The following is a 22363-nucleotide window of genomic DNA, read 5'->3' as shown; positions in this document are numbered from 1 at the left end:
GAACGCATTTCCTTCTGACTTTTTTGGGATTTGCGCCGCTTTGACAGCTATTTAGAAGGGGATCGTGTTGCATGCGTTTGGATTTTGACGGAGCAAGGCCGGCTTTCATTCGACAGAAATCAGGGGGCGTTCGGACGATCCGACTGATTCGGACTGAACGCGGGATTTAAGATTCAAATTGTGTCGCAACCTATGCACTTACATACACCGGGAAGAAGATGGCGAACTCTGTCGGACCTGAGCGGGGAAGCAACACATGCAGGATATCGGGTGCACGATGTTAGTGAATCGCAGCACAGTGCATTATCGTCGGACAATGCACTTTTAGGAACACCTCCGAATGGGTAAGTAAATGTGCCCCATTGTGTTATAAACTGTGCTGTGGCATAGTGTACACAGTATGTATGCAGTCTTGTAAATACTATGCTAATGTAAGGTGACTAAACTCTTACAATAAAGCCTATGTTAACACCATTATACAATAAAATGAAATTGTTATAAATAATAACACACATTGCACATAAATTTAAAATTTTACCCACGTGTGGCATTAGCTAGTGCTGTTGTTATACTATGCAGCCCAATAGAAAACATTACTAGGGGAAATCTTAGAAATCTTAGAAAGCTGGGTCTCTTAATTACAGAGCGCAGTAGGGTGATCAGTCTAAGTACCTTGTAATGACCCCAAATCCGGGACATTACAAATGTTCATGTTCTTTTTTATTATCTGATACTATTAAGTTTGGTTTCTAGCTATACGCATGCGCATCGGTGATCCTTTGATGCGTGAACGTAGAACAATTAGTGGCATTACTATCACCTGGTATGTACTTCCCTTTGTGCTTTTAAAAGTGTGTGTCTTACATGTATTGCTAGGACCATGACTAAGAATGTAATGTAATCATTCGAAACGCGTAGGTCTATATGGGTCTCTGGACCGTATGTCTTTTTTTTGTCTTTTTATGGATGGATTAAATAAACCTTAATAAGATTTTTTATCAGTCAACTTGAATTTTGGAGTGCTGGATTTGTTCGTCTTTTGGATTTCTGGTTCGTTGCTGTTGATCGACACGGCATTTCCCTTCCGAGCACCCTCCACCACAACCACGAATCTACTTACCGGTGTAAACGTGAGTGAGCTGACCCTATTTTTTCCTTTTGCTGTTGACATTTCAAATGCCTTCTCTTGTTTATTAGGGAGGACCTATTAACATCATTCTTTTTAGCAGTCAGTATGGTAATTAGGCCCCTTGTTGTCAGGTAGGTAAAAGTCTAGCTGTATCCCAGAACTGCCCACCTGACCATAACCATAACTAACAGCTTTGAATGCTCAAGAACAGTAGGTTCTATAGAAAATGTTTTGATTGCACTGGAATCATTGAAGCAACATCTATTAAAGGGATGGCGGAGGTGGTATGTGGTTTGCACACATATCTGGAATTGCCAGGATAAGGCAAATATGCTTTCCAAGGTGGGAAATGGAAAACAATGCCTCCTTTTGAAACCCTGTAAAGCAGCCCCCTTAACACAAGTATGACCTACAAGAAGCCTAATAACACGATCTGGGATTAAGCCAAACCAGTGTATATATTCCAAAAGGAACAGATTCCCAGCTGTACACAGTGATGTTTCGACCTGGTTGGGTCTCTTCAGGTAAGGCAAAAACATAGCAACAGGTATGGAAAAATTGTGAAAGTGCTTCATTAATTGTCCAATTAGAGCTAATGAATATACTGCTGGGTGAGCCTGAGGTCTAACTAGAGGCCTAAAATATCATATAAATCATAGATTTTAGATGTGATGAGAAAAAATAAGTTGGCGCAAAATGTATTTGCATGTGCTAAATACATAGTAAATGTTTAGGAAGTTACACCCAAAGATAACACTTCATTTATATTTACTTCCTATGTCAACAGTCCTGGTATAACTTATAAAATCTCATTCTATTAATGCAAATCTCAGCAGTGATAACCTGGAGGTGAAGGTTGTGAACATCCACAGACACAGGTAAGAAATATATTGTATTGAAGTGCATTTATTATACAATAAAATTCATTTGTGTCATTGGGTTTGTCTTCTGCAGCCTGCGGGTGTTTTCATACATCACTGGCTGCTCAGTCCTGTTCAGAGTGAAATCACTGCAGTCCTTATCACTCATCTCCTTCATATGTTTTCATTTAATTAGCTTTGTTGTAAAGATTGTTCAAGGTCAGATATAAGATAATGGTGATGTCTAATGGATCTAACCTCTAACAGTACTGAGCAGCCTGCTATGTATGAGAACACTTGTAGGCTGCAAAAGAATAACAGTGAGACATTTTTTAATAAAATACAAAACTTTTTTTATTACACTTTTTAGAGATTGAAAAAAATTATCTTTTTTTTTTAAAAAAACCCCAACTGAACAAATATTTAAAAGGGGTCATCCAATTTAAGCAGTTTTCTAAATCTCTATTTGCAGTTATTTAACAGAAAGCTTCATTTTAATTTCCTGTGGCTAAAAACCGGTCCCTGGTCATGTGATGTTACACAGGTGCACAGTTTATTATATCCCTGACCATGTGATGTCACACACATGCACAGCTTGTTATATCCGTGGTCATGTGATGTCACACGGGTGCATGGTTCGTTATATTCCAGGTCATGTGATGTCACACAGGTTCACGGCTTGTTATACCCCTGGTCATGTGATGTCACACAGGTTCACGGCTTGTTATACCCCTGGTCATGTGATGTCACACAGGAGCACGGCTCGTTATATCCCTGGTCATGTGATGTCACACAGGAGCACGGCTCGTTATATCCCTGGTCATGTGATGTCACACAGGAGCGAGGCCTGTTATAACAAATGGCTCTTATTACTGTAACAAGCCGTGCACCTGTGTGTCATCACATGACCAAGGAGTGGTTTTTATCCACAGGAAATAATCTTCACAGCTAGCAGCGAGATTGATAGAACAGTGATGAACTGATTCAGAAAATGTATTGTAAAATTGTATAGCCAACTGGTTATCAGTAGTGTTGAGTGGACTCAAACTCAAACCCCCGTTAATGCCTGTGTTTGGTACTGGCACCAATGGCTTGCATTAACTCTTTAATTCTGATAGATCAGACATTTTGGGGCATGGCAATACCAAAAAATGTTTATGATTTTTACAGTCTATTTATATTTATAAATAGACTGTACTAGGAAAAGGGAGTGATTTGAATTTTTATGTTTCTTATAAATTTAAAAAAAAAACTTTTTAAATTTATATTTTTACTATTTTTCAAACCCCTTAGAGTACTCTAACCCTAGGTTGCCTGATTGATCCTACCATGTACTGCCATACTACAGTATGGCAGTATGTGGGGATTTTCCATGTCATCTTTTACAATGTCCAAATCACACATCTTTATAGATCGGTTAAAACCAGACAGCCTCGGGTCTTTGTCATAGCAACAGATCGCTTCTCCAATGATGACGCCATGGGAAGCGACGATCCAAGCCAACATGCTAGCACTGATTGTGGGTGTTACCAGTGAGTGTTTCCTGCAATGTGCTGCAAGCGCTCACCGGCTATGGAGAGACCTCAGCCCGTGAGCCCTCCCAAACACCCGCAGCTAAGGGGTTAAACAAATTAATCCATGTGTGTACCTGCACTAAAATGCTTGTGGTGGTCTGTGCTGCCATTTTGGAGATAAGATTTGCGCATGATTACATCATCGGGGAGAGACAAGGATTCCCAAAATAATGGCACCAGGCCACTGCGATTCAAATTTTGCCAGCGGCATTTAAAGAGTTAACGTCCGCATGCTAACACTTATCACTTTATTTGGGTCCGCTCAACACTAATTAATATTCCTAACTAAAACAGAGAGCCTCTCATAGGGGTGGCTTTTACTTTGGAGGCCAGAAAGCAGGTAAAGTGTGTAGGGGGCTACAGGTGGGTAAGTGGTAGTCCAATGAGGACAGAGAATAGAAAACTTTAAATTCAATTCAAATCCTATATTGAGTTTTTAAGGGTTTATGTTCAGGTTTTTTCTGGATTTTCTCATTTTTATTTAGGTTTGGATACAAATAGGATACAAATGGTACATTTCCACCACTTTTTAATCCCTTCCAAGTTTTGTCTTCAAAAACTGTTTTGAAAAATCCTGAACAAAACTTGCACATGTGAATACAGCATTATGATTGAAATTGTGGCGCGCTGTGTCTCTATTTTATATTCTTGTTCTTTGTAGATAGAAGAGATCTCCCAGAAGACAACATGAAGCTTCTGTTTATCACTACGCTGCTGGTAGTATGGATGTCTCCAATGGAAAGTACACCTTGTAAAACGGTGGTCCGAGTAAAACAAGAAGCCATGGAGTATGGTGTGTAGTACCAAGCATTGTTTGAAAAAACTATTAGCTATGTGATTTTTATACTATTTGTTATAGGATAGAGCAGCGTTTCCCAACCACCGGTCTGTGGCCCAAGACCGGCCCGCGGAACACCTGGCTCCGATCTTCGGCCGACCTCTGTAAAAAAAAAAAAAAAATACCTCCCCTGTTCCCCTGCAGTCATGTTTTTCTTATCTGGCCAAGGCCTTTAAGCAGTATTTTGTTAATGTACTTTTAAGATTAACCTTCTTGTTTTCATGTTCACAGCCTGTAAGAATCAGAAAGTATCTTTCCAGAATGCATTTGGGCTCATACCGATTCCATCAACTGTAGAGAAGAGAGGAGGAGGAGGACTACTTGGAGGTCTGCTTGGCGTGGGAACATCACTTGTGGGCAATGTACTTAATCTGGTTGGGTATGTATTATATGAAAATACTTGATAACAAAAACATAATATTGTATACCTTAAAGGACCTTACAACCAGGATCTAGGATTGTAAACCAAGTATGCTTACATGCAGGTCTGTGCCCCCTCTGGTAAGGTCCCCTCTTCTTTAAGCTTCTAATGCCCTTGTTTTTAAGAAAATAAAGTCTTGCACAATTATGTAAATGAGTCTTAGGGGCTCCAACTGACACTGACACTGTGGGTGTGGCTCAGTTAATCCAAACACAAGAATTAAGCCACAGTTCACACACAAATAAACGCCTCTATTCCACCAACTACGGATAGTGCGACATAGGCACCGACGTTACATAAATTACCTGATATTCTGCCCCCTACATTTACACACATTTTACTAAAACCATGGGGTTAAGTGGCCAACCCCTTTAACTTCATGGTTAAAACTACACTGGATAACCTGGCATGTATGTAACAATATGGGATACAAATAAACACCTTTCCTTTTGGTTCAAAATGTTCTTGAAGGGTACATCTATCCCCATTACATGTGAGTTGCTTTGCACGTTGATATTGAAATGAGTCAGCGGCTCATTGTAATCCTGTGAAATGAGTCAGGTGTGGAGAGTAAATCACTACAGTAAATGAGGCAGGACCTTTAGTTTGGTGGGCTAGATGTGTCTGACAGGTTCCCTTTAAATGTGGTATTAAAGGACATTTATCACTAGATCAAGGAATGTAAACCAAGCACACTGACATACTGGTGTGTGCCCCATCTAACAGGATCTGCTGTTCTTTTAGCTTCTTATGCCTTTGTTTTTCAGAACGAAGGGTTTAACAATTATGCAAATGAGGCTGAGAGGCTCCAGGCTCCGTTAAATCCTATGGAGCCTAGAGCCCCTCAGGCTCATTTCCATAAACTTAAAACCCTTTTTTTGTAAAAACAAGGGCATAAGAAACTAAAAGAAGAGCAGATCCTGCCAGAGGGGGCACACACCAGTATGTCAGTGTGCTTGGTTTACAATCCTTCATCCTGGTGATGTCCTTTAAATCACTTGATAGCAGAAGATATTTCATTTTTCACGTGGTTACATGTGAGACAATATTTCCAAATACGGAAAAAAAAATAACAGAAGATCTTGTAAAATAATGGAAGGCTGGGCCCGATGAGCAATCTCTTTATGAGTAGTGTTGAGCAGACCCGAACCACAAAGTTTGGCTTAATACCGAAATTTAAAGCGTTCAAGTCCCCAAACCTGACCCATAACCTTATTTGAAGTTCAGGGCTGGTTCCGGATCAATTTCCCCTCGCAGTCAACAACTGTGATGGGTGCTGGCATCACAGGTGTTAGCACTTTAAATAGAAAAGTCACCAGCCCTATATTAATGGCTGACCGACCATTTTGGCGCTCCTGATGACGTCATTGGGAATGACTACTTTGCCCAAAATGTTTGCGTGCACATATCTGTAGTAGTTTGCTGAAGACTTTCTCAGCAGCATTTAAACAGTTAACACAACGAACGGTGCCAGCGGCAGCTACTGGTTGGGATTTTAAAATTTGTCCGAGCCTGAATTTCTACGGGTGCGCTCATCACTAGTCATGAGACAAAATAACGAAATCTCGTGGTCATGGAATTACATTGCAGGACCTCGGAAGGAATTTGATAGTATCACACTGACCTCTAGTGGTCACATTACCTAATGACCAGGGATTTTATATCTATTTGTGCTGTTTTTATAATTATGGATTGACACTTGTTTGATAAACAGAAAATTTGATATTTTTTTTCAGTAGTTATCAGTAGTGGATTATAATATGGGCAGTTTGGGTCATAGCCCAGGGCCCAGGGCACCAGGCCTTTAGGGGGACCATGGCCACCCAAACCACTCACCAAATTTTAAATTGAGAAGGATATTTACCCATGAAAGCCTCAGACATCTGTTCCTGCTCTCAATACACATGTACATAACAGCCATTTCAGGACCTTTAAAAGTTCTCTAAAGGTCCCAAAACCACAGATTGACAGCAGGCAGAAGGGACAGATCCTCCATTCCCTGAGAAGCTGATTCTAGTACCACATGTAGGAAGTGATTCCAGACTTGTAGGGGCTATAATATTCATACAGCCCAGGGCCCATGGCAGTCATAATCCGCCCCTGTCTGTTATATAGATATGAATGAACTCAAAAAGGTTTTTTTTTTTGCTTTTGGCATATAAAGTTCCGCACTGAGTAACTTCCCCTAATAGGAGGGCAGGAGAAATGCTATAAAACATCTGCCTGTTCATGTTAATGGTTATGTTTACTTGAGGATATGTTCATTTTAAAGGAAATTTCTGTTGTTTTTAACTAGTTATATTAGACAATTATAAAAATGTAAAAATAAAAACTATATGATATTTATCAGTTTTAGATCAATCATCAATCATTTTTACAATTTTGTTGAATGCTGGGGGGGGGGGGGGGATGCTTCTATGAACCTCAGGATCCAACAAGCTTTCTTTGTACAATGTAATACTAAAAAGGCATCTTATTGGTTACAAGAACTATACCTTCCTTCTCCGGCAGAAGGAATCTGCCACTGCATTGGCATTTTCAGACACTGGAGGTCTCTCTCAGTTGATCAGGCTGAGAGAATCACCATTGAATGGAGGGAGTATTTGCTTTGGCAGGGGTGTTGCACACAGAGGCCCAGATATATCAAACATGGAGGGACCTGCCTTAGTGCTGTTTGCATCATGAGTGTGTGGCAGATTATTGAATACTAGTGCACGCTCTTTATTACTCTGGCGCCCCCTGCACTGCTCGGGAAGTATGCACCAGCCAGAATAATAGATCTGGGCCAAAGTCTCAGGTTTACTGGTAGCATTTCTTTAAGTGGAATAAAAAAAACATACACAATGTTTTAACAATAGACAGGGACCTACAAATAAAACTTAGAAAGAAAGAAACTGGACAAAAAGTGATGTTTTATCTTTTCCTCAAATACAGGATAAAAATATACAGTGTCCAGCTGCCTGAGATCAATGTAAGGTTTATGCCACGTGTAGGACTTCAAGTTGCGCTGGACACCAGTCTGCATATGAGTGCCAACATGTGAGTATGTGAAGTTGGATCTAGATAGGAATAATGATGTTCTGTACAGTGTTGTAACTTCTAGAACCTTGAAGGACCAAAACGTTGTGCTGCTCACTAATTGAATTAAAGGGATTTTCCTGTTTATTTGTAAAGGTATACCAAATATAAATTTAAAAAAATCAATATACAGTTAGTGCACTACTTAAGGACACCTGACTTAAAGGTGACCCCCCCAGTGACAGACGGACCTGTCACGGGTGCCCCCGCGATCCATAGTCTAGGATCACAGGTACACCCATGCCCTTTGGTGTGGCGCTGCCCCCGTGATCCGAGACATGGATCGCGGGGGCACCCGTGACAGGACCTCTCTGGCCACTGTGACCTCTGGTGAATCTCTCTGGATGTTACTTCAGTCCCAGGCTGCAATGATCAGCTGTAAGATGCCTGTAATGAAGTTTTAATGATAATCCTTTTTGCCATGATAGAACAAAATTTTGAAAATCCATATACAGACCCATAATATGCAAACCCAGGATCGACCACCACCACAGCACCCAAATTTATTAAAGGTTACCTATGTATAGAATGGCTGGTACAGAGGAATAAAAGCTGAGGTGCAGTAACTATGTCTTGCCACTACAGACAGAACAGAGCTGTTCTTTTGCCTCAGATCTCCAGTGTTGTTACTGGTGCTAGCGGAGATTAAGGCTTCCTTCAGACGAACATATAATATGCCCAGATGAAGCATAAATTCGGCTGGAGAAGTGGAGGATTGAGTACTCCTTACCCTTCCCCTCTCCATAGGGACGCATGATAAGGCTAGTGAACAGCCACCATATACATTCGTCTGAAAGGAGCCCTAGTAAGGATTTGCACCACTTCTCCTTAGATATTTTGGGAGTACATTAAGCCATAAGGAGTGTTGGGATTGTAAGGATTATGTTTCAGGGTTGCTTAAGATATTCCAAAATGTTTGAGTATTTTGGTTTCAGACAACCCCTTAAAATGACTTTTATTATGTTTTTAGCAGAAAATTTGAACTTAATGTGCTATTTACATTCCTCCCTTCCTCCATTTTCTTAGAATTGTTGCTGGACAAATCACAATCAAAGCCGGAGCCGGAGTCACTGCGGATCTCAAGGTCTCTAGGACACCCAAAGGATTCCCCATTATCGAAGTTTCTGCTTGCAAGACTTTAGTTGGAGGGGTACAAATCACAGCAGGAGGGAGGAGGTATAACACAAATATGACATAATACATTAAATTTTAACAGTAGCTATGGCCATAGCTATGTCTATTTGTTATAACATCTAAACAACCAATATGTTGGATGCTTTGTTATTTGCACAAAAAGTTTATTTTAAATTTAGTGCAAGACGGTACATGAACTGATTTGACCATTTCTATAGAAGATCTGTGTATGATAGAGGACAAGAAGCTAAGCCCTGTGACAGGACTTCTAGGAGAGACAGTGAGAGTCCTGATTACATTTACCTCGATCACACAGTGACAGACAGTGAGAGTCCTGATTACTCCGCCCACACGCAATGATTGACAGTGAGAGTCCTGATTACTCCGCCCACTCATAGTAATTGACAGTGAGAGTCCTGATTACTCCTCCCACACATAATGATTGACAGTAATAGTCCTGATTACTCTGCCCATGCACAGTGGTTGACAGTGATAGTCCTGATTACTCCACCCACACACAGTGATTGACAGTGAGAGTCCTGATTACTCCACCCACACACAGTGATTAACAGTGAGAGTCCTGATTACCCCGCCTACACACAGTGATTAACAGTGAGAGTCCTGATTACTCCTCCCACACACAGTGATTAACAGTGAGAGTCCTGATTACTCTGCCCACATGCAGTGATTGACAGTCAGAGTCCTGATTACTCTGTCCACACACAGTGATTGACAGTGAGAGTCCTGATTACTCCACCCACACACAGTGATTAACAGTGAGAGTCCTGATTACTCTGCCCACATGCAGTGATTGACAGTCAGAGTCCTGATTACTCTGCCCACACACAGTGATTATAGAAAGAGTCTTTTTAGGATTAACCAGTGAATCGGTCGCGCTGCTTGTGGTAAGTATCTTAATAACAGACTTGCTGTTGTAGGAAATTGGCAATTATACTGTATACAGATGAAGATTCTCAGTTAAACAACATTTATTACATCAAGGTTTAAGGTATATAGTATCAGTAAAAGAATATATATATGGTACAACGGACAACGCGTTTCGGGGCAGAATTAGCCCCTTCTTCAGGTCCAGAAGATTCTGTAACATGTAGAAATGATGAGTAGTACCTGGAGCCGCAGCTTCAAGTCATTACAAAAAGTGGATTATCACCGTAATGAGAATTATACATAATGTACATGTCGTGAATAAAAGTAATCATCATGCTTATATAAAACCATTTTTTAGAGACAACAATAGATGAGAATAGATAAAAGTACATTTGTGTTACGGTTAGTACTAAATAAATAAGATTAAAACATATAAATTCATGAGAATATATAAATATATAAATACATAATTAGTAAACATATATGACATATATTCAAAATTGTGATGACATATATTAAAAATTGTGATGACATATATTAAAAATTGTGGTGACATATATTAAAAATTCATTTAATATTATCTTAAATTGATGTAAAGTAGAACAATAGAAAGCAGAATTAAGTGTGGGCGAACAAATAAATAAAATGATGTTTAAGTGATACTGACCCCTCTTACTTGAAAGTTTGCGCTAGGACTGTTAGCTAATTGCTAATGAGAGAGGGGAAAAAACGTGTCATAAAAGAAACTTGATGATAGGGGGAAAACCTGTAAGTGATGTGTATTGACTGACCTCTGTACTGGAGACTGGGGAAGGAATGCTGAGTGAGAAATTACCGGTGGTATGAGGTATCTGATGAGCGGAAAGACATAGTAAATCATCCTGAGGGAGACGCTGTCTTGGTGGAGAGCGTAAGGAAAGGGAGAGAGAGAGACTCACTTGATATTCCGTCCGATCTGGCTGGCAGCAGCTGACAGATTGATGCCTGCCGGAGGCCGGACGGAAGTTTAAATAGTATTGGGGGAAGGCGCGCATGCGTAGTGCATGGGAGATTTTGTAGTCTGATGTGCTTGCGGGGATGAACGGGACTTTGGTGCGGATGGCAAATTGTTAAATCGGAGGAGGCTGGTAAGGGGATGGGGGGAAGGACGGGGAGGGTTAATTATGACTCTTAGCTTCATAATGGAAAAATAGACTTAAGTGTGTAGGATTAAACTTAAATTGGACGGAACCAGTATGAAGTGAAATTGAATAAGGTGCCGGTTGCTCTAAAAAGGCCTTTTTAGAGCAACCGGCACCTTATTCAATTTCACTTCATACTGGTTCCGTCCAATTTAAGTTTAATCCTACACACTTAAGTCTATTTTTCCATTATGAAGCTAAGAGTCATAATTAACCCTCCCCGTCTTTCCCCCCATCCCCTTACCAGCCTCCTCCGATTTAACAATTTGCCATCCGCACCAAAGTCCCGTTCATCCCCGCAAGCACATCAGACTACAAAATCTCCCATGCACTACGCATGCGCGCCTTCCCCCAATACTATTTAAACTTCCGTCCGGCTTCCGGCAGGCATCAATCTGTCAGCTGCTGCCAGCCAGATCGGACGGAATATCAAGTGAGTCTCTCTCTCTCCCTTTCCTTACGCTCTCCACCAAGACAGCGTCTCCCTCAGGATGATTTACTATGTCTTTCCGCTCATCAGATACCTCATACCACCGGTAATTTCTCACTCAGCATTCCTTCCCCAGTCTCCAGTACAGAGGTCAGTCAATACACATCACTTACAGGTTTTCCCCCTATCATCAAGTTTCTTTTATGACACGTTTTTTCCCCTCTCTCATTAGCAATTAGCTAACAGTCCTAGCGCAAACTTTCAAGTAAGAGGGGTCAGTATCACTTAAACATCATTTTATTTATTTGTTCGCCCACACTTAATTCTGCTTTCTATTGTTCTACTTTACATCAATTTAAGATAATATTAAATGAATTTTTAATATATGTCACCACAATTTTTAATATATGTCATCACAATTTTTAATATATGTCATCACAATTTTGAATATATGTCATATATGTTTACTAATTATGTATTTATATATTTATATATTCTCATGAATTTATATGTTTTAATCTTATTTATTTAGTACTAACCGTAACACAAATGTACTTTTATCTATTCTCATCTATTGTTGTCTCTAAAAAATGGTTTTATATAAGCATGATGATTACTTTTATTCACGACATGTACATTATGTATAATTCTCATTACGGTGATAATCCACTTTTTGTAATGACTTGAAGCTGCGGCTCCAGGTACTACTCATCATTTCTACATGTTACAGAATCTTCTGGACCTGAAGAAGGGGCTAATTCTGCCCCGAAACGCGTTGTCCGTTGTACCATATATATATTCTTTTACTGATACTATATACCTTAAACCTTGATGTAATAAATGTTGTTTAACTGAGAATCTTCATCTGTATACAGTATAATTGCCAATTTCCTACAACAGCAAGTCTGTTATTAAGATACTTACCACAAGCAGCGCGACCGATTCACTGGTTAATCCTAAAAAGACTCTTTCTATATATATAACTGGCTTTATCGCCCGACAACCAGAGGACGCAGCAGCATGTTCGTCAGACATACATGTCCTTACACTGTCTAGACTTTGTTTCATCTCATTTTTCCTTACTACAACCTCATACACAAGGAGCGCGGTGCAACCCCCTAAGAATAACACACACAGTGATTGACAGTGAGAGTCCTGATTACTCTGCCCACACACAGTGATTGACAGTGAAAGTCCTGATTACTCTGCCCACACACAGTGATTGAACGGGAAGAGTCCTGATTGCCGTCTTCAAAAGCAGTTTTTCTCTGAAAATTGAGTAACCATTGTAATGAATATAATCAAATGGGAATAAATGACATATTACATCTATTCATTAATTTTTTTCCCTTTAGTATAATCCCAGGAATCGTGGATTTAATTAAAGGACACATAGAAGCAGTTCTAACTGACAGGGTAAGTTTCATTATTTTTCTAGTGGAAAGATTTTTCCAATTTATTTTTGTCCTTCCATCTAAGTTTTGATCAATCCTTATGTACAGCTCTGCGTCTCTGTTTCCAATGTATTCCTGGGCTTGAATGGTGACCTTGGTCTTCTAGTGGGTAAGTCACACAGTATATAAAGTAAATGTACAGAAAGATTTTTATTTATCTGTCATTTTAGTTATATAGATTTTACACTAGGATGATACTTTGCACTTGGGTTCTATCTTTTAAGGTGCAAAACGTATCGGTAATGACGTTGGGATGCAGTACGTTATGCCATCCCCCCCTGTGGTGAACAAGGACTACATGGACATGGATATGAATGTAAGTAGGTGCTATGGTACTTATTTTACAGCTTAGATAACAGTACCATTGACTTGGAGTTATGTTGGAAATGTATGGCTTCAATCATCTTCCGATCCCTACTAATAAGCTCCACCCTGATCTAAATGACTAAAAATTACAAAATGTAATATACAGTATTTATCCCTAAAATCGTATATCATCGATGAATGGGTCTTTGTGGCATGATGTGGCATGATGACCCATTATATGTTAACATGTGACTACAGACATGTATTTTGATCTACAATACTGGCAGTGGGTCTTAGTCAAGGCCGGCACTGGGCATACCTGGGCAAGTGCCAGGACCCAAAGCTGCTGGGAGGGCCACATAAGGAGACTGTTTTAGTTTCTGAAGTTTTAATGCTACCACAGGAGTTACTGCAAAGGGGCCCACTGAGGCTCTGTCGCCCAGGGGCCTACTGAACCTGGAGACGACCCTGGTCTTAGTCATGACTGGCATGTTGTATGCCATTCTTGATAAATAGCAAAGTATGTTCCTACGCCCCTCTCATTGTAAGACCAGTGATACCATCATTTGGCCTCCAGAAGCAATGACTCTCATAAATAAAGTCAATGTAGTTATTCGATGATATACTAGCTAAAAATTCTAATGACAATGTACTGGTTACAAAGTAGGTGGGATCCAGGCCCTGGCACACTTTTGGATATTCTGATACCTCAGCTACTAAATATATTATTTATAAAATGTTCGTAATTGTTTGATTTGTTCAGGTGGAGTACACCGTTCATGAGAAAGTTGTTGATCTCCCAACCAGAAAAAAGGAATTCACTCTCCCACCAGGAGCTGGCAACCAGAATTCAATGGTCAACATGGGCTTCTCACAGGATTTCTTCGTCTCTCAGTTTGCAGCATTCCAGGCTTCTGAAGGATTCAATTTGGAAATCTCATCTTCCTCTGTAGGTGTAAAATTTATTTAATGAACCAGAGGGAAAGGTATGGAACAGCACCGTGTATAAAACCAAAAGTTGGGTGCAGGTCTTCTCAAAAGGGTCCGACAGCGACCCCCCCCGATCCAGAATCAAATCATTTGATTCTGTATGTATATCTATATACAGCTCTGTTAACTTAGGGGTTAGAAAAAACTGTGTCAAATGTTTTACACAGAGCCTTGCTGGACCGTTGAGAGAGAATTACATAATTGAGCATGTGTATTTAAGAAGTGTCTGCAACACACAGTCGGTCCGTGCAACACATTTATCAAGCATTGTCAGACAGAATTCTGTTGCATGCCCCATGTTAAAGATGTGCCAAAAATAGTTGGTCCACTCTGCCGGAGCAGTGCAGGTGGCGCCTGATTCATTAAGAACGGGCAACATAATTCATGAATCTGGCACACTCTTCATACACATTTATCAAAACGAGTGCAAACTGCACTCAATGGGGGTCATTTACTAAGGGCCCGATTCGCATTTTCCCGATGTGTTACCCGAATATTTCTGATTTGCGCCGATTTTTTGCGCACCGGCGCTGGCGGACATCTGATGGACGGCGGAGGAACTGCCTTAGTGAATGCCGGCCGGACCCGAATCCACCGCAGAGAAGGCGCCGCTGGATCGCGAATGGGCCGGGTAAGTAAATCTGCCTCGATGACTTAATAGAATAATGATAATATGAACAAAAACAAACTTGCTTTATACAACATAATATTCTTTTTCGCTTTATTTTCCTGTAGGCCGCTATCGGAAGTTACCTGCAGACATCCATGTTGGGATCCCATATTCCTGCGGTACATATACATCATTTTTAACATAATTGGAATTTCATAAAAACAATGTTGTGACTTGTGATTGACAACTATCCACCATAACTTTTACAAAGCGATTTAAAATGAGTACATTTAGCACCAAAAACAAGTTCAATAAAAGAAATAAATTAAAAATATCAGAACTTTTTTTCCCCATTGCTGATCATTGCCCCAATGATATTTGTATCTTTAATTAATTCCATAAAGTTCACTGCTGGACGGGTTTGCTGGTGGTGGCTTATCTCCCCTCTAAGGGGTAAAATTGATGGCAGCGATGAGGAAGTATCAAGGTTGGGACTCAATACCATATCTGTATACTCTCTATAGTAGTAAGATTTGGGTAACATTTGGGTAACATTATGTGATCAGTTTTTCCTGTCTGTTTGCCCAATATAGACACTGCACTGTACTTTGCATATGTTTTGTACATTTATACCTTTTCTATAATATAAGGCTTTTTCATTTTAGATCAGCCAGAAATACCCCCAGTCCTTACCTTTGAAGATTAGTATTGTGCTCAGTGAAACACCAATCGTCACTCTGCAGTCCAACCAGTTGTTGCTCCAGATCTCTCCAAGTGTAGAGATCTTTACTGTCATGCCCAACCTACGTGTTCAGCATTTGATGACACTCAACGTGGTGAGTACTGTCTTCTGATTGATCGTTACCCTACTCATGATCAGTGTGAATCTCATTAATGGGACCTTAAACAGGCGTACACTTATCTCATAATATAGATAGGTAGTTAAAGGGGATCTACAGATTCTCTAAAAGACTACTGGTGGGTTAAAAATTGTCAGTTGGCTTGGAAGTGTGTAAAAGCTTCAGCCAATCAATGGTCTCTGGAGCAGCAATATTCAGCAAAGATGTCTCGAGCCCATGCTACTGATTGGCTGCAGTAGCCACATGACTACAGGTGCTTCCTGCCCAACCAGTAGTGTGATCATTAAGACCATGGCCTGGGGGACCCGAGTGTGGTCCCTTCTCTGGCCTTATAACCTTAGAAAGTAAGTAACAGAGCTATGAGCAGCATAGAGAAATAAGCACATAACAAGGGCAGAATGGGAACAAGAAAAGAGAGGGTTAATTAAGGCTAGTAAAGGGGGGTTGATGAGATTATAAATCAACAAAGCAGAGGTGGGAAAGATCAGTTTAGGAGAAGAAATAATTTTGCAGAAGTTGGATGCTTGCCGACCCAAGTTTTTAAATACAACATGGTGTATTTGGATGTTGGGTGGGAGAAGTGCCAATGAGCTTGTATGGCATTATAAGTGAAATATGGCAAATTGATATTGGTATATATATATATATATATATATATATATATATATATATATATATATATATATGTTGGTTATGTACATTAAGATGGGGTGGTTACCGGGTCAATGCTTCATGCCTCTGGTCAGTTCCCCGGGGTGGGTTTAGGTCTCCCTAGCGGGTTGGCGATGGTGGGTGAAGACCAAGAATAAAAATTTGGGTAATGTTGAATATGGCCAATTATGCCTCCTTCCTTTGGTTATGAGTATATTGTTTACGGTATAGTTATTATTTTGTAAAACTATATTTTTTTCCACAAAATCGGTATTGGTGTCAGTTATTTAGTTCCGAAGGGGTTGTTCTTTGGGAATGTCATTCCAGTGTGTGATGGATATAGATTAATTTTTGTGCAATAATTCAACTGATCATATAAAATACAATGTGTATAAGAGTTACATTCTTAATAGAGTCCCTGGTTTTCAGAACATGTAGGTAACAAGTCATTTTCATCATTAGGGAGCCAAATTATTGGCAAGACTGGATGCAAAAGGAGGCAAACTGAAGTCATCGATATCATTACAAGGGTATGATATTGTCATCTCTTTTCTTGTGTTCATTATTTCAGTTCATAAGTTAAAGGGCATCTTCCAGCAGGATGAAAGACAGTATGCAAATTAGCCTGATGGGCTCCAGGCTCCATTAACACCTATGGAGTCTGAAAACCCTCAGGCTCCTTTGCACACTGTCCTTCATACTGGTGGTAGATGACCTTTAAGTATTTATACACCACTTATTTTCATTGATCTGTTTCTTTATGGTGATTTATGTGTTTTATTTCAGGGATCTTAACCTAAAATTGGGGTCATCTTCATTTGGAAATTGCGGCTGTAATGTAAGTCACTGGGGCCAACTTGGATGATAAAAAGACAGGGCATTTTTAATTTCTCTCATATTTTGACACTTCTCTGCTATAAAGTTACTAGTTTGTATAGCACATTTGGCACAATGACAGCATTTCATGTAAAAGTGTAAACTATGTAATATATGATGTATAATTGTACTTTCACACAGCCCTCAGTGCTGTCCGGATACATACGTACCGTGTTTGAGAAGGCCTACTTTGTCCAGGTTAATGGTAAGTCATTTCATCTCTTTGTCTGATGTCCACATAAGGTGGAAAATCTGTGCTTCTATTGAGAGTGAATAAGAAAAAGTTACTTTCTATTAGTGGTCTAAATTCTATTTCTATGGACTTTAAATAGTGTTGCTGCAGAAATAGAGTTGTAAATTGTGGTCATCAATATGGAAACCCCCCAGGGAACCTGAGTCATGTCAAGACATAAAAAGACCTACTAGCCTTGCCCAACTCAGAGTTGCCATGGCTCATCGGTACTACTGGTTTCCACCCTGCGTCTGACTGTAAGTTCCTGGGGGTCACTCTGTACCTGCTTCATCCAATGGTGTCCTGTGATCTCCACGAACACGGGATGTTGCTTACATTTTCCAGGGGACCTCACGTCCTTTGTAGTCCCCTAATCTGAGGGGGCAAGTCATCCGATGAAGTGGATCTTGTGACAGACACCTAGGAACTTCACTTGTGAGCAGAACTCAATCTTAAGAAGCAGAATGACGGGGAAATGTGAGCTGGAGCAAGGTTTAATTATGTATTCATTATTTTCTTATCCTGGTCCCTGGGGGTATGACATCATCATGGAAAACCACTTTAGGAAATCCATAGGTACAGGGTGAGTCAAACATTGTAGGACACTCTGATAGGATGGGTGCCATCTTGAGAGCTGCCAAATAAACCCAGTATTATGTCAGAATTTGATCGCCACAATCAGATTTGTAATATATCCTGTGGTTCAAAAGTTATCGACAAAGAGATTCTCCACAGATTCTCATGCAGGTTCATAACAATTGGATCCAGCTCCTTCAGTTCTGTATTCAACATCAGGGATAACACACCAGATAGCTGTGGATCACAGGGAACATTCCCATTTGTCCCAACATTCTATGTTGATACGTACTTGCAGAAAAATGTTTTTTTTCTTTTTAATACGACCATGTAATGCGGTCACCCATTTGAATGGTCTTATTGGCCCCTTTACCATGTCAGAGCCATGCTTTGTATTGAGAAGGGAAGGGTGAGGAGAGCTTCTTCCGGCTCCCGGCCATATGCTATACTGAGGTACAGCCCTGGTGTAACTTTTTCAAATCAGATATATTTTACAAGGGACCTTACTCTTGATAGAATTGGTTGTGAGACCCAAATTAATTAGGTAACAATGACTGTTGAGAGTGAAGTCATTAACCCTGAAAGTCCCTCATCATATGTAATAGCATGTAACATTTTCAGAGCATAGAACAAATTAATCGTTGCCCCATACTAGCATAATGATTTCTATGGGAGACTTTGGTTGTGTCCAGTTATTGGGAGGCAGATCTTCTTGTGTTCTCGGGTTATACCATTTCTGTCCTATACACTGCTTCTGCCTAGGTATAAAGTTGCATGGTTTTGGGAATGAATGAGTTATCAAGAAAAATCTTATGAAACTCTAAAGAATTAATATTCTTCATTTTGCAGCGGGCCTGAGTGTTGGAGTTTCTCTACCAACTTTACCTAATGTAGATCTCATCCATGAAGTTGTGGAGGTTAAAGAGGTGAGTGTCTTTGTCTACATTTTGTAGGCGTGGCATTAGACCTAAAATATTTAGTTTTTGGTCAACTGCCGTGCATGGCAATAGCCAGGGGTAAGGAGGAAACCAAGGTTCATGCTCTGTATTATGGATAGGCATACCAACACCCCAATTTTAGGCACGTAGGTGCCCCACGTGCAAAAGACACCAATATGTATTTATGTAGGATACACCAGATTGTGCTGGAACATAACATTATTGCGTAATTGATTTGTGATAGAAGCATCAACCCTTATAGTATCACCTTGTCAAGATGCTATAAATAGCTAAAAGTTGATACAATAATCATAAAGTAAGGAAATCACCTACATCTTTTAGTTGTAGAATACACAATGTCCATGGTCATAGTGTTATATATATTGTGTGAGTAGGTCAGAATAGATTTTTTCTAAAAAGTAAATTCTGCTCATTAATGTTTTTCATTAATTTGTCTTCCACCAGGATTATGCAGTTATGTCATGCGATCTTCAATATGTCAAGTAAACCAGAAAAATATTCTTCTTCGGAGACATTTCCATTTATATTAAGGAGTTGACAGCAGATATTCCGATTAATAAAATGTTGTGCTATGTAATGTTGGCTTAAAATTATTCTTTATTTCTATTGGAATTATTGCATACAAAACTTTAACTCTATGTGAGACATCAGTGGATGATGTGGAATATGGGTGCATAATTCTGCATAAAAACATTAACCTTATAACCCCCTTCCCAACTTATAACAATAACCATCCTGGTCGAGTGTTGTCGAGCGAGCAATACAGTTAAAGTAAAAGTAGCAACTAGGGTTATCTAACACGGTACTCAGACGACTTTCCCCTGTAAATTGGGAAATCCCTCCTGTCAGCCATGTGCAGAGGGGTACAGGAAAGGTGTCCGTCACTCAGTTACTATTATGTTGTATGAAGCTATCATACTACACTCATTGAAAAGGGGTGAGACTACGGACATTAAAAAGGGTATCTGGGGAAGAGCACTGGGAGCCCAACACTCTAGAGCTTATCTGGGTAGTGACGGTGTTTTCAAACTATATTCTTGTATGGGAGAGGCAAATCAACCAATTTCTTTCACTGAGAGACAGTAGGAGACAGGTTAGCCAGGTAGCTTATAGCAATGGCCTTATGGGCCAAAAACAGAGCTTCCTTAAGAAAAATAGTTTCATAATAAGACCAGTCATACTCCTGGGTAATTCCCAATAGGCATTGGCTGGCAAAGTAGGAACCGGTTTGCTCAGGATATCAGACAGCAGAGAAACTACTTCTCTCCAGAATCTGGCTATGTAATCGCAAGCCTATATTAGGTGGATGAAATCAGCTCGATCTGCCTGACATCTGTGGCATCTAGAGTTCGGCAATCAATGCATACGGAACAATGTGACAGGAGTTATATAGCATTCATGAATGATAAACAACTGAAACAACTTATTATTGACTGACAATGATACCGAGGTGTGAGACTCTTGGGCCGTCCCCCAGTCTTCATCAGATAATTAGGGAGAAAGAGCCGGGCTTTGGCTGGCAGAGGGGGACTCTCCAACTGCTCAGAAAGGAGATGGGTATAGATAACGGACACCAGACCCCCAATAAGTGGGAAAGAGGAGAAAGCCATCTCTACCAAAGGGAACTTAGTAAAAAAAGCGTGCCACAGCTGCAGGCAACTATAGACTTCCCTATCTGGAACGTCAAAAGAGGATCTAATTGCCTCCACAGAGAGAGCTTCTCCATTCTCCCCAAGAAGTTGAGAAATATTCATTGGGCCCTTGACGGTCCAGTATGAATCATCTTGCAGATCTGCAAAATGAAGCCATCCTGGATGGGACAAGAGGGGGACCTAAACGAGAGTACCTAGTGCAGCTGACAGTTTCTTAGCATGAGACCAGACCTGTCTAGCTTGCTTATGCAGAGGGAGAAGATGGTTAGGTTTATTATCAACAGGCTCCAATACGGGCCACAGGGAACTTAGGCGGAGGAACCGGCATGGTGGCTTTCAGGGTCAGGCATCTACTGATACCTAACTACTGAGATATTGAAGCTGACCCGCCAGGTAATACAGGGCTAGCCATGTATAAGGCTACGTCATCGGCATAAACGTTTATTCTATTTTCCTGTGCTCCCACATGTCCCCCTGCAGAGCGGCATCAAGGCGAATCTAGATGGCTAGTTGCTCCACTGCAATTGTAAACAGGAGGGGCGAAAGGGGACACCACTGCCTGGTACCTCTATGGAGGCAAAAGGGGGGGAGCAAACTATTCACCAGCACCTTGGCAGTGGAGGAGCTGTGCAGTATTGACACCCACATGTGGAACTTAGGCCCGAACCCGAATCTTTCCAAGACTGCTAACAGGTACGAATCGAATGCCTTGACCGCGTCCAGCGAGGCCAAGGCCCAATCCTGTTGTTCCCATCACCCCACCTGGGAAATATCCTGGGCCAGTCGAATGTTATCAGACATGCATCTACCAGGAATAAAACCCACCTATCATGGATGTATCATTTCCGTTATTATGATTACAATTGGCCAGGATTTTAGTTAATACATCATAATCATTATTGAGGAGCAAGATGGGCCTATACGAGTCACACTCCTCTGGGTCCCTTCCTGGCTTCAGTAATACCACAATAGTGGCATCGTTAAGGGTGGACGGGAGGCAGCCCCTATCAAATTCTGCCCACAAAGGAAATATTTAGAGAAGCCAACTTAGCCAATCGTCACTCTACCTAGTAATTGGCTGAGAAGGCATCTGCAACCATTTTATGTTTGTCACAAGGCGGAGGACACCAGGAGGTCGACCCTGGCCAGCATCTTCACTGGACCAGTCGTAATAAGTCATAGTTGAGAAATGTTTTGGTATGTTAAGTGCTCTGTGTTTTCTGATTAAAGGTATATTTTAATTCCATGGAAAAAGTGATGGATAAATTGGAATCCAGTTAAACCACCGCCTTTGATGAACTGTTAGACCATTCCAGAATCCAGCATCCAGTATCTACAGGACATCAACAGAGGTCAATTGGAACCAACCCAACATCTAAGTAACCAGTGAACCACATGTCATTTCCTTATATAAGTGGAGGAAATGAATCAGATTTAGAGTAATGTGTTTGCTAATAACCAGGCTTATGGGTTTAGTTTTACCTGGAGAATTAAGATAAGAAAACCTTAGTTCACCCTTCTAATTTTATCTAGAGATCTTTTATTTTGCAGAAGTGGAATACAGGACAGGTTTAATCAGATATCAAATTTTTTTTGATGCGTCAATATCAGAATAGACATTCCCACTAATGAATGTCCAATGTATCCATGATATGTCCTGCCTT

General features: G+C 40.4%; 1 protein-coding gene across 1 annotated transcript; it reads left to right on the top strand.

Moving 5' to 3' along the window:
• The first annotated feature begins 1890 nt into the window (after window positions 1-1890).
• On the top strand, window positions 1891-19624 carry LOC140064825 (BPI fold-containing family B member 2-like). Its single transcript, XM_072112072.1, has 16 exons — window positions 1891-2007; window positions 4225-4356; window positions 4633-4780; window positions 7757-7861; window positions 8927-9076; window positions 12889-12949; window positions 13036-13096; window positions 13212-13303; window positions 14057-14242; window positions 15019-15072; window positions 15559-15729; window positions 16867-16934; window positions 17191-17242; window positions 17422-17485; window positions 18938-19014; window positions 19492-19624. The coding sequence occupies exons 2-16, from the start codon at window positions 4251-4253 to the stop codon at window positions 19531-19533; spliced, it is 1437 nt and encodes a 478-aa protein (XP_071968173.1). The 5' UTR covers window positions 1891-2007; window positions 4225-4250; the 3' UTR covers window positions 19534-19624.
• Window positions 19625-22363: the final 2739 nt, after the last annotated feature.

This window comes from Engystomops pustulosus, chromosome 6, assembly GCF_040894005.1.
Source record: "Engystomops pustulosus chromosome 6, aEngPut4.maternal, whole genome shotgun sequence".
NCBI classification, from domain to species: Eukaryota; Metazoa; Chordata; class Amphibia; order Anura; family Leptodactylidae; genus Engystomops; species Engystomops pustulosus.
This window is presented reverse-complemented; position numbering and strand designations above follow the sequence as displayed.